The sequence below is a fragment of the Arvicola amphibius genome, chromosome 18, assembly GCF_903992535.2.
Source record: "Arvicola amphibius chromosome 18, mArvAmp1.2, whole genome shotgun sequence".
Lineage (NCBI taxonomy): Eukaryota > Metazoa > Chordata > Mammalia > Rodentia > Cricetidae > Arvicola > Arvicola amphibius.
The window spans coordinates 16722749-16735480 of record NC_052064.1 but is presented as its reverse complement, the minus strand read 5'-3'; the positions used below and the strand labels follow the sequence as shown (position 1 = coordinate 16735480).

At 40.7% G+C, this 12732-nt stretch overlaps 1 protein-coding gene across 2 annotated transcripts in view; it reads right to left on the bottom strand.

Annotated features, from left to right (window-relative positions):
- Window positions 1-12732, bottom strand: part of Ndc80 (NDC80 kinetochore complex component) — a 38883-nt gene that overhangs the window by 11755 nt on the left and 14396 nt on the right. For both annotated transcript variants that reach the window (XM_038315455.1, XM_042054286.1), the window contains 6 exons: window positions 11961-12054; window positions 10648-10754; window positions 9658-9802; window positions 6896-7101; window positions 4517-4669; window positions 919-1008 (listed from right to left, as the gene is read on the bottom strand). In XM_038315455.1, coding sequence (XP_038171383.1) covers window positions 919-1008; window positions 4517-4669; window positions 6896-7101; window positions 9658-9802; window positions 10648-10754; window positions 11961-12054 — 795 coding nt within the window. The remainder of the gene's footprint in view (window positions 1-918; window positions 1009-4516; window positions 4670-6895; window positions 7102-9657; window positions 9803-10647; window positions 10755-11960; window positions 12055-12732) is intronic.

Genomic DNA, 12732 nt, shown 5'->3' with positions numbered 1-12732 from the left:
TTTTATTTGCTTCCTTCTTTTCTTTTTCTTCCTTACTTCCTTTTTCTCTTTAAAGACTTTATTTTTACGTGGGCTGGAGAGATGGTTCAGAGGTTAAGAGCACTGACTGCTCTTCCAGAGGTCCTGAGTTCAATTCCCAGCAACCACGTGGTGGCTCACAACTCAGCACCTCTGGAAGAGTAAGCAGGGTTCTTAGCTGCTGAGTCATTCAAACCCTGATCAACATTTTCTTAAAGACTGATTTTTGTTTACATTTTTCATGACTCAAACTAACTGCATTATTACTAAACAGTCCATTTTTCATTTTAAGATTTCCTGGCTGTTATGTTTTTTAGATAGGGTCTTACTATGTGACCCAGCCTGGGCTGGAACTTGCAATCCTCCCAGCCTCTGATAACAAAGTGCTGGAATTGCAGGTACAAGGCACACTCCTGACCTCTATTTTACTGAGGAGGGGAAAAGGTCTTCCTAGTAAAAGTAGTTGTTTTTTTTTTTTTTTTTTTTTTTTGTGGTAGTGGGAATTGAACTCAGGGCTGCAGCCACATGCTAAGAAAGTACTTTACCACAGGCCCATGTCAGATGTCATAGAATTTGTTAACAGTGAAAACAACCTTGTGTGGATTACTTGAATAGCTATTTTTGTAAAGCTGTGGGTTTTACTTACAAACTGCTTTTTCAAAAAAGAATAAAACTGGGTGGTGGTGGCTCACACCTTTAATCCCAGCAAATCCCAGCACTCAGGAGCCAGAGGCAGAAGCTCTATGAGTTCAAGGCCAGCTTGGTCTACAGAGTGAGTTCCACGGACAGCCAGAGCTACACAGAGAAACCCTATCTCAGACAAACCAGACTTTAAACCACATTGCTCAGCGATCACAAGTCACACCCGACGCTAGGCTGCATGACGCGCACCACACTTACCTGCTCTAAAGTGTCCTCCAGCGCAATCTTTTTATTTAAAGCTTTGCTAATTTCTTCCTCGCTTTCATTCAAGAGCTCTTTGAGAGGTACCTAGAAAATATATGAAATATGGGAGTCAAGATATATTATAAAATTCCCATGAGGTATGATTATATTATGATCTAAGACAGTTTCAGAGGAAAAAAAATAAAGCCAGGACGTTTTAAATATAATATACCATTGGTGACAAAACATCGTATTTTTTTTTGAAGCCAAGGTTTAGGAAAGAAAAAACAGCTGGTCTCAACCTTCTTCCAAGTGCTATGATTATGGTTATCCATCACAGTGCCTGACAGTCCATTTCTATCTGTTTGTATGTCTGGATGCGTGAGTGCAGCTCTTTGCAGAGGCCAGAGTTGGGTCTCCCTGGAGCTGGAGCCGGAGCTACAGGAGGCCGTGAGGTGACTGTTGTGGGTGCTGGGAATGGAACCTGGCCCCCTCCAAGAGCAGTACACAGTCTTAACTATGAGCTGTCTCTCCAGACCCCATTTCTCTTCTTACCTTGCTTAAGATTCTAGTTGTATTTCTATTTGTCTTCTAACCTGCTGATTTTACTTCAACACCATACTGCATTGTTTCTCACTGTATTGAGAAAACTGATGTAATACCCACTTTTTTTTTTAGTGTAAAGTTTTATTAAAGGGGGGTGTAGAGGGGAGGAAGGGTGAGAAAGAGGGAGGAAGAGAGAGAGGGAGGGAAGAAGGGAGGGAGAAGGGAAGAGACAAAGAGTGGCCTCTTCAGAAGAGAAGAGGGAAGAGGGCAGAGACCAGCTTGCCTCAAAGGTAATGAGAGAGAGAGAGAGAGAGAGAGAGAGAGAGAGAGAGAGAGAGAGAGAGAGAGAGAGAGAGAGAAAGAAAGAGAGAGAGCACCCACTTTAAAATGATTAAATAGAAATAGTTATGTTAAATTTAACCTGAAACTAAACTTTCTATACAACTAGTATATACAAACAGTATACAATCCCGTGGATATAGCATACTTACATTGTTACCTAAATGCCATTTGTACTTTAAACATATTTCATTACTCCAAAAAGAAAATGCCATATGTCATTATGTATTAAGTCTTTTTTGTTTCTGTTTTTAGGAGACAGGGATTCTCTATGTAGCCCTGGCTGTCCTAGAACTCACTATGTAGATCAGGGTGGCCTCCAAGTTAGAGATCCACCTGCCCCTGCCTCCTGAGTGCTGGGATTACAGCCTTGTGTCATTGCTGTAATTGCTCTTGAGTAAGTCTTTTAAAGCTATTATTGACTTCTAGTTTTGATCAGTTCTTTTTTTATGCTGTCCATCAAACCCAGACTTTCTGCAACAAACATGGGCTCTATCACTGAATATAAACTCAACTCTTGGAATGGGTGTGGTTGCACAAGCCTGTTACCACCGCAATCTGAGGCCACTCTGGACTATGAGTTACAGTTTCAACAAAACAAAAACAGGATGTGAAAGATGGTAAAGAGCTTGCTGATCAAGCCTGGAGACCTGAGTTTGATCCTCAGAAAGCACCTAAGGTGGAGGAGAGCACTGACCTCCACATGTCTGTCACTGCATGTGCTCTCCCACACGTCTTTTCACACTCTAAGAAAAGCACAACACGACAAAACAAAAACCCACCCAGGCCTGTTTTTTGGAAGACTCAATGTTACAACTCTCTCCCAAGTGGCTGGGATGACAGATGCTCTCCATCATTCCTAACTATTTCTGCTTTCCCCCTTATGGACTTATTTATATTAATTTTGTGGATACATGTGCATGTTGAATGCAGATGCCTGTAGAGGCTGGAGACACAGGATTCTCCTGGAGCTGGAGTAAAATCAGGTGTGAATTAGTTGTGATAGGCACTGGACTTCGAATTTGGGATGTCTCTACAGGCAACGCGTGTTCTTAACCACTGAGCTTTCTCTCCAGCATCCCACTTCTATGTCCATTGCTCATTATTGTATAAAATATTTCTAGAGTAAAAGTAAATTTTCTGAACATATTCTTTGTGCCTAAATACCTTTTACAAGATTATTTAAATCAGGTAAGTATTTTCTTGCTGCAGTAATATGAAACCATTCAAAGTAGTGATGTGCAAAATCAGCCAGCTACCTGGCTACTGACAGAAATCAATCTACCAGCTGGGCGGTGGTGGCGCACGCCTTCAATCTCAGCACTTGAGAGGCAGAGGCAGAGGCAGGCGGATCTCTGTGAGTTCGAGGCCAGCCTGGTCTACAGAGCAAGTTCCAGGACAGCCAGGACTACACAGAGAAACTCTGTCTTGAAAAACAAAAAACAAAAGAAGTCAATATGCATAGTTTGACAACTAATGGCTTGCAAAACCAGTAAGCAATGATTTACTGTGTGTACTTTATTTTCTTAATTGACAGTACATCTAAACGGAGTGTAGTGTTGTACCCCTTTAATCCCAGCACCTGGAAGAGACTGAGGCCAGTCTGGTCTAACAGGCAGTTCCAGGCCAGCAAGAAGTTCACGGTGACAATCCTGAAGTGGATGTGGAGGTAGAGTTGCTGCGGCACACATCCGCAGTCCCAGCACTTAGGAGGTGGAGACAGCAGCACTGTCTTGAGTTGAGACCCAGCCAGGCTACATGGGGAGGTGCAGGCCAGGATTCACAGTAAGATCTGATCTAAACACTACTGAAAAGTGGGTGTGGATGTGGTTGCAGCTGGCTTTATTTAAGCAATGTCTGTTCATCTGTAAACCGCTATCTCTGAGAAGATATGGCTCACCTTGGGTATTTTATCTCCAGCACACAGCTGGGCTGGAACACAGTCTGTACACAGTAGACACATGGTAGGTGATCAGTTCTCCCATCCCAGTACTAAGCAGATCTGACCCTGCTTAGCTTTTGATTAGATAAGGCAGGTTCAGGGGATGGACAGAGTCTGAATGAACAATTCTCAAGGGAAAATTTGACTCAACAGATTTGATTTCTAAAGGTAAGTATTTTAAAGGTGGTATTTCAGTATTGGCAATAAATCTGTGACACTTGTGAATAAGTCTAAAATTGTAATAAATGTTTTCTCAAAATTATCTCCTTGGTTGTTTCAAAATTAGGAACAGTTTTTTGTTGTTCTTGTTGATTACTGATTTTTTTCCTTTATCTGCCTTGAAAAATAATTCATTCTATTTTATACCTTCCTGTGCGTGCTTGTACTAGAACTATTCCCACAGGTGTACCCAGACACTTCATCTTTCAAGATTTCCCTGAAGGGCTACCACTTTCCAGTCTGGCTGGAAGAACTGATCTGGTAATTAACCTTGTAAGTTTTACCACCAGTAAAGCAGGCAGCTGACATTTGCTAATGATGACCTCCCGAGAGGGGCTGAAGGTAACCAGAGAACAAAGCTTCCCTCGGATTGCTGACATAGTTCTGATAGATTTTACTTGTAACCAACGTTTTAACGGATAGTTGGAGTAAAGGAGGCAGAGAGGAAAAGGCTTTTAAAGTCAAAAGTCAGGTGTGAAATGAGACGTCTACCCCTCAGAAGAAAGTGCTCCTTCTTAGTCTAGTCCTATGGCACTATGGTGAAGTGAGGTTCGGACACAGACTTACATAAACTTGAGCCCTGTATTTGACAAGGCATTTGGCACCAGCTTCAGGATTAAACTTAATTTCGAAGTCATAACCTTTGGAATTCTCAGCACCTTTGGGAATAAGCTTTAATTTTCTAGCCAATTTGTGGTAGTCTGCTAATTGTGCTTCGATCTGGAAGAGAACACAAAAAGAAATGTTAAAAATAAAGCAGTCCTAGACTGTGTGGTTTTCTATGGTCATTTCTGTAACTCTACATAAGCTGTTGTGCCCGTTTTTAGTAGTTTGATAATTAAGGGATAGTAATTTTAAAATATATAAATAAAAAGTTTGGACAATAATTCTAAGGCTGTAATTGGTGAGCAGTATACCACTGTTCATTTACTCCATATAAATTAGAGTAAATCCATGCTTCGTTATCAACTATAACTTACATTCTCAAACCTAGATATAAATATGATATAGACCAAAGTTTAGAGCTGGGCACGCCTTTAATCCCAACACTTGGGAGGCACATGAGGTGGATCTCTGTGAGTTTGAGGCTAGACTGGTCTACAGAGAGAGTTCCAGGACAACCAGGGTTACATACAGAGACACTCTGTCTGGAAAAACATACACACACACACGCACACACACACACAGAAAACAAACAAACCAAAGAAACCAAAAAACCTAAAGTGTGTGAGGGGGAACCCAAAACTTACATTTGACAGTATATATGTATATGTATGCATGTATGTGTGTATATATATGCACATTTTAATTACCCCAAATAAAAGAAATAGTTAATTTACACTTTAAAGTATTATCTTAACTATACTGAAAAAATTTTTTAGTAGTTCACATTTCTCTGTCCTTCAAGGCTACATCTGTTACCAGGACGGTGTTCTTTCCCTCTAATGTAGTCCCCAGTTTTCCCAAACTCTTAATTTACTTTACAATGTGACTTATCTGTTCACTTTTATTAGCTGAATGTAAACTCTATAGAATCAGATATCTGTGTGTGTGTGTGTGTGTGTGTGTGTGTGTGTGTGTGTGTGTGTGTGTGTCTCCTCCCTGGCCCTAGTACACAGCCTGGCAGTTTCTCTTCTGTTACTCTTTAGGCCCAAGCAGTGGTCTGCTCTACTGCTTCCTGCTCCTCTTTTCAGTCTAATGAAAAAGCTTTCGGGAGTTCACTGCTTATGTCTCTAGTTCTTTCTCCCATTATCAGTTCCCACAGTCAACATTTCCAGATGTAGTTGCAACTGTTATATTTCACAAGAGTTTTATATGTTATATTTATAAAAATATAATTTATAGTTATATTTCACAAGAGTTCTGCTATACTACCAGACTTGACAAGTAGGGCAAAATTTAGTACAGAAAAAAAGGTTACAGATGCATTGTTTAGGTGAGTTTTTGTAACCTAGACAGACCTTTGATACTCTCAGCTCTCGGGTACGCAGCCCACTAAGCTCTTTTCTCATGACGGAGCTGGCCCCTCCCTGGGCCACTGCTCACCACCTCCTAGGTTATTCTTCTTTTAGCATGTGCAGCCAAACGTGCTGTTCTTCAGTTTCATAAGCCCATGTTTACTTATTCCAGAGATTTATGACCTCTCCTTTCTTACACAGCCTCTGAGAGATAAGGTACTCTGAAGTAACTCACTTCAGATTAACTGATGTGGTCTAATTACACTTCATTTTCTTTTTTTTTCGAGACAGGGTTTCTCTGTAGCTTTAAGCCTGTCCTGGAACCTGCTCTGTAGAACAGGCTGGCCTTGAACTCACAGAGATCTGCCTCCCTCTGCCTCCTACACTTCATTTTATAAAGAAGCAAGTGGAGGCAATAAAAGGCTAGATGATGCGGACTGTGCATGCTGTTAATAAGAAATTACAGGCTAAAGCTAAATCAAGTTTGACCAAATTCTAGGCTCAAAGACTGGGTGCCACATCCTTTTCATTAGTATTATGTATTGAACTTGATACCCTGAGCATGCTAAGCTTGTGTTCCATCATTAGGTAGACCACAATGATGCTAGCTCTTATAAATGTGTATACAGATGTATACCTATTTCCTTTATACCCAGGGATGGAGCTTACCTACCAGGGTTAGGAGAGAAGGGAAGACAGATGACTACTTAGACTGAACTGCTTGCTCACTCTATGTTAGAATCACATACACACATTTATTTATTTGCTGAGATCTTAGTTCATCATCAGAAAACCGAGTTTATCTTAAATTTGACTGATAAGTATTAGAGGTGTTGATGAGCTGGCATAAGGATGTGAGTGTTTTAGCTGTCCTAAATGTCAGTGTTAGAAAAGTTTATCCCTCTACCTACTGAATTCCCCTTGGTTACACAGGCCTTTACTAAGGTCTTCGGTGATGAGTGGTTACTCAGAATACAGCATGACTTACCGCCTCTTTGCCTCTGGCATATTTTAATTCCTCATTCCACATTTGTTGTTGTTCAGTCTCTAGGTCTTTGGTTAATTTATTAATGGTCTGCTGCAATTCATTTTTTTCATGATTTATTCTCTCAATATCTGCAACTGAGTACTTTTGGTTATCAACAATATTTTGTAGCCGAGCATTCTCCTGTCTCATTGTTTCACATTCTAATTCTGCAAGAGAAGAAACAAAAGCTTTCAAAAAAAATTAAAAAAAAAAAAACGACAACAACAAAAAAAACTCTGGCCGGGCGGTGGTGGCGCACGCCTTTAATCCCAGCACTCGGGATGCAGAGGCAGGCAGATCTCTGTGAGTTCGAGACCAGCCTGGTCTATAAGAGCTAGTTCCAGGACAGGCTCCAAAGCTACAGAGAAACCCTGTCTCGAAAAACCAAAAAAACAAAACAAAACAAAACCTCTGTATAGAGAAACTGATGGCACCATTTAAGATTGTTTAAATGTCGACTTTATACATATACATCCTTTCTTTTGGATAAGTGGTCCTACCTCATTAATGACAGAAGCCATACAACTAGAGCTTTAGGTTGGTATATTCCATGTTTGGCTTACTACAGTTTCAGAAAGAAGGGTCTGACAAAAATGTGGCTCCCTCCAAAGTTTAATGGCTCTGTGACTTCAGTCATCTTGTGCTGTTTCTGGCGTCACAGGAGTTAGCAGGTGCTATGTGTCATAGTATTTTCCAAAGTTTAACTACAGTTGGCATGTGCTCCTGAATCCAATGTTAGGAAGACGCAGGGCACTCAGGAGCATCCTTTGATGTGCTGTTGGTGTAGAGGATGGGGCACGTGCAGCTTTCCACTTTGTTTTTAACCCGGTTCAGCTGCGGACTTGCTTACATGGCACTGACAGAGGATACGACAGTTACAGGCAACCGAAGGAGGCAGAGATCAAGAGTCTAGCTGGTTAGAGCCAGTAAGATGCTCAGCAGGCAGAGTCCTTGCTGAGCAAGCCTGCCTATCTGAGATTGATACACAGACTATGTAAAGCTGCAAGGAGAGAATGGACTGTAAGAGTTGTCCTTTTACCTCCACATGTATCCTGTGGCATGTTCTCACACATATAACATACACATACTAAACAAAAATATAAAAAGGGATCTGGTTTATAATGTAAAACAATATATTTATGTAGAATATATTAGAATGTACCATAAGTATATAAAATTATAGTTGTTATTAAGCTGACATGAGAGAACCCTGGATTATGCAGGTGTGCCTTAAACATCACCATAGGTATCACTGTAAGATAGAGGCAAATGGAGAATTCATGCAGATAGGAAGATGAAGACTTAGGGACCTGAGAGATGCTCAGCAGTTGCAGCATTTAGTGCTCTTCCAGAGGGCCCAGGTTTAGTTCCCAGGGCCTACATGGGTGGCTCACAACCATGTGTGACTCTAGTTCCAGCAGATCTGACACGCTCTTCTGACCTGAGGGTATCAGGTACACATGTGGTACACATAAACTTAACATACACATAAAACTTAAAAAAAAAAAAAAAAAGAGCTGAGCAGTGATGGCACACACCTTTAATCCCAGCACTCGGGAGGCGGATCTCTGTGAGTTCAAGGCCAGCCTGGTCTACAAAGAGAGTTCCAGGACAGCCAGGACTACACAGGGAAACCTTATCTCGGAAGAAAAGAACCAAAGCAACAAACCAAACAAAAAAAGAGAAAAAAAGAAAAAAGAAAAGACAAAGAAAGAGGACAGAAGGGAGAAGGGTGTGGTGGCAATTCATAACTTTAATTTTTGGAGGCAAGATTTTGAGTTTGAGGCGAGCTTGGGCTATATATTATTACGGCCCCCTGGAGGCTGGGGCCAGAGGATCTTCAATTCAAAACCAGCATGGGATACAAATATACTCTTAAGAAAGGAAGCACAAAGAGGATGCAGAGCAGAGACAGTAGGAAGATGGGGTGGAGATGAGAGCGATGTGGACGTGAGCCCAGGCGTGCTGTCAGCCAGAGAAGCCGGAAAACATTCTTCCTGAGTCCTTTGGCAAGCACGTATTCATTGGCTCTTAGATTACATTTGGAGCTATGAGAGAAAAAAATAATTATTATTTGGTGTGGTACAATAGTCTATATTCTGTCAATTATGTTTTAAATAAACGCTGATTGGCCAGTAGCCAGGCAGGAAGTAGAGGTGGGTCAAGGAGAACAGAAGAGTTCTGGGAAAGAAGAGCCCATTCCTCCCCAGTCCTGTCCCAACCACAGAAGGAAGATGTGATTGTCCCAGTGAAAACGGTACCAAGCCATGTGGCCAACATAGATAAGAATAATGGGTTAATATAAGTGAGAAGAGTTAATAAGAAGCCTGAGCTAATGGACCAATCAGTTTATCATTACTATAGACCTCTGTGTGATTTCTTTGGGGACAAATGGCTGTGGGACCTGGTGGGAGGATAGAAACCAGGCAGAACAGAAACCCAGACAACAATTATTATTTTGGTTTTTTGAGACAGGGTCTCACAATACAGCTCTGGCTATCCTGGAACTCATTTTGTAGACCAGGCTGGCTTCAAACTCACAGAGCTCCACCTGCCTCTGCTTCCCACGTGCTAGAATTAAAGGTGTGTACTACTATGCCTGGCTGAAAGAACTAATACTGAAAACTTTATAACTACTACAGAAAGTTTCAAAGAAGGAAAAGATCACATAGCTGTTTCCAGAGGCCCATAGGCCAATCTAATGATCCCTTAGCTCTGCTTACCTAGTCTACTAATTTCTTCATCAAGACCACTCAGTTTCTGGTCTAGGATGGACGAATGTGACTCCAAACTGCTGATGTATGCTTTATACTTTTGAACATCTGTTTGCAAGGACATTTTCAGTTTCTTCAATGATACTAGACGATTCTTGAAGAAAAAAACATACTAAATTAGTTCTTTTTACCAAGAAGCATTCTGTATTTTAAAGAAGACAATATTATCTACACTTCTCTTAGAGGAAGTCAAAAAAACTAAAAAGAACTTTGGTATTACTATTGTAATAATTTAATGAAAGATTTCAGTTTAGGATAGGGAAAACCAAGGATAATGTAGAAGCACAAATACTTAATATCTAATTACTTTTCAGAACAATCTAGGTGCTCCATTAATAAAACCAAGATAAAGTTAAGATTCTCTTATCAGGGTTGGAGTGTTGGCTCAGGGTTACAAGTGCTGCATGCTTTCACAGGACCTGGATTCAATTTAATAACTCTCTGTATCTTGAGTTCAGATTTGACATCTTCTGTTCTCCACGGGCACTGTGAGCATGTAGTACAGATATGCATGTAGGCAAAATACCCTCACACATTAAAATAAACAGCCACATTATCATCTTGCTTTTATAAAAACATGCATGTTACAGTATACTCTATAAGACAGTTTGTTATCACCGTGTTTCCACTACCTAAACTCAGGTCCTCTTGAGAGCAATGCTCCTTGCAAGTAAATACCCCAGGGACCCTGTCCAAAGGGTAGTCTGGGCCTTGTGTAAACAGGCAGGAGTCTTTCATCATATTCCGAGCACCATTAGTCCACGACTGATAGACCACAAGGGAAATACCACACATGGCTTCACGGAAAGTCTAGACTAGCTTACCTTTAAGAAGCTTATTTGTTAACCCATTTAAAAACACCTCCCATAAGAGCGTCTTCTCAAACAGGCTCAAGAGTCTAAAGAGCTGTCAAGTGAGTTCAAAAACACGGTTACTAACCGGTTCTTTTTCTCTTTCTTGCTCCAATCTTGCAATCTGTTCATTGAGTGCTTTGTTTTCTGCTTCTAATGACTCCAGCTTGGATGCATCTACCTTATATAAATCCTCTGGAAAAAAGTCCAAACACTTCATGAGAATCAACCTACAGCATCCTTCAGGTTTTCAGTACCTTATCCCGTCCCTTCCCCCAATGCAGTAGATACTACCTTCTACAATAGCAAGTGTTAAGTTTCCTCAACCTGCTTAAGCTTCCTTTCATAGCACCCGTTGTTATGTGCCTTACGGCTTCTCATTTAATTAGCATTACTTTCTTTTTAACAGAATAAAGTTAAGGTTTTCTGTTCTTCATTACTGCGTTTTTGGTGCCTGGCACACAGTAGGTATGCACAAAATATTCGAGTAGATCAATTTATGTGTTTAATTAAATATAGAAACATTAAATAACTCACTAAATGTTTTCCATATTAGATGACAATGAATTTTCCCTCGTGTGTGTTATGCATGTTTATGTGGTCATGAGTATGCATGTGTGCATACAGAAGTCAGAGGTTACATTATGAGCCTTACTCAGCTGCTTTCATCTAATGTTTCAAATACGATCTCTCCCACGTTTGGTCAGTTTGTCTGGCTGACAAGCTCTAGGGATCTCAAGTTTCTACCTTTCCACCTGCTACACTTGATATTTTTATGTCTATGTGCTCCCTGGACAGATGGAGGATAGTTACAAGAGCTGGACTGTCCTTTACTCTTACATCCCTAGTGCATCCTGAGGAATGTTGGTTTTCCTCTCTGACCGTTTGTGCCATAGGTGTCAAAGTGATATTCCCCCATCACTACATAACACTGAGAGAAAAATAATTTATATGGAAATATAATGGCTTGTTAACGTCCTCTAACTTTTCCCTTCCCTCCCTCCCTCTCTTCTCTTCCTTCTTTCCTTTTTCCTGAAACAGGGTTTCTCTGTGAAGCCTTGACTGTCCTGGAACTTACTTTGTAGAGCAGGCTGGCCTTGAACTCTGCCTCCCAAGTGCTCGGATTAAAGGCTCATTTGGTATTTTATTACATTGCTTTCTAGTTCACTAAGTTTAAAAGAGGTCAACCATGTCTTGAATTCACATAGCCAGAAAGGGGTATGACTCAGGGCTGACATTTTTTTTTTTTTTGGTTTAACTAATACTTGTCCCCATTAAAGAACCATCAAAGAACAACTCATAGGTACCCACCTCATAAAGTAGCTAATGAAAACATCAGGCATGACAAAACAAGCAAGCACCCAGAGAGTTAAGAGGCAGCACAACAGGGAGGGCACTTACTCAGCTTCGACTGCAGCTCTGCATTCATCTCTTCAAAGGTGTCAGCACCGGTCATGAAACTCTCATAGCATTTGATGGTGTAGTCCAGAAACAACTGATTGTGATGTGATAAGTAGATTTTAAAAACAAAGACATGATTCTCTATTTAGTTTGTTTCATTTTTTTCAAATTGGAAATTTAAATTTGAATAAAAATGGGGTAGGCAGTTATATAAATTCCGTAGAATAAGAGACTGAAAACCTGCTATTAACTGTGCTATAAAGATGTACACAATCTATTACTTCTAAACATGAATAGGGATGAAAATACGCAATTTGGGTAGATATTATGAAGTCAACCCAGGAAGCTTACTAAAAAATATAATTCGACATAAAATGCACAAAGTTGTCTTCTTTAAGAAGAATGCTGGGGCTGGCGAGGCTCAGTGGTCCTCCTGCACAGGACCTGGTTTGTTCCCATCACCAACACAGGGCCACACAACTATTCACAGCCCCAGTCCCAGGGGATCTGATGCCCTCTCTGACTTCCTGGGGCAATAGGCACATATGTGGTTCACACATATATGCAGGTAAAATATGTCCAAACATAAAATAGCAAACAGAACATAACAATAATGATGATGATGAAGCAGAGGCTACAGAGATAGCTCAGTGGTTGATAGTAATTGCTGCTAATATAGAGGAGCTGGTTTTGGTTCTCTGCACCCACATGGTGGCTCACAACTCTTTGTAATGCTAGTCCAGAGGATCTGACACTTTCTTTTGGCCTTCAT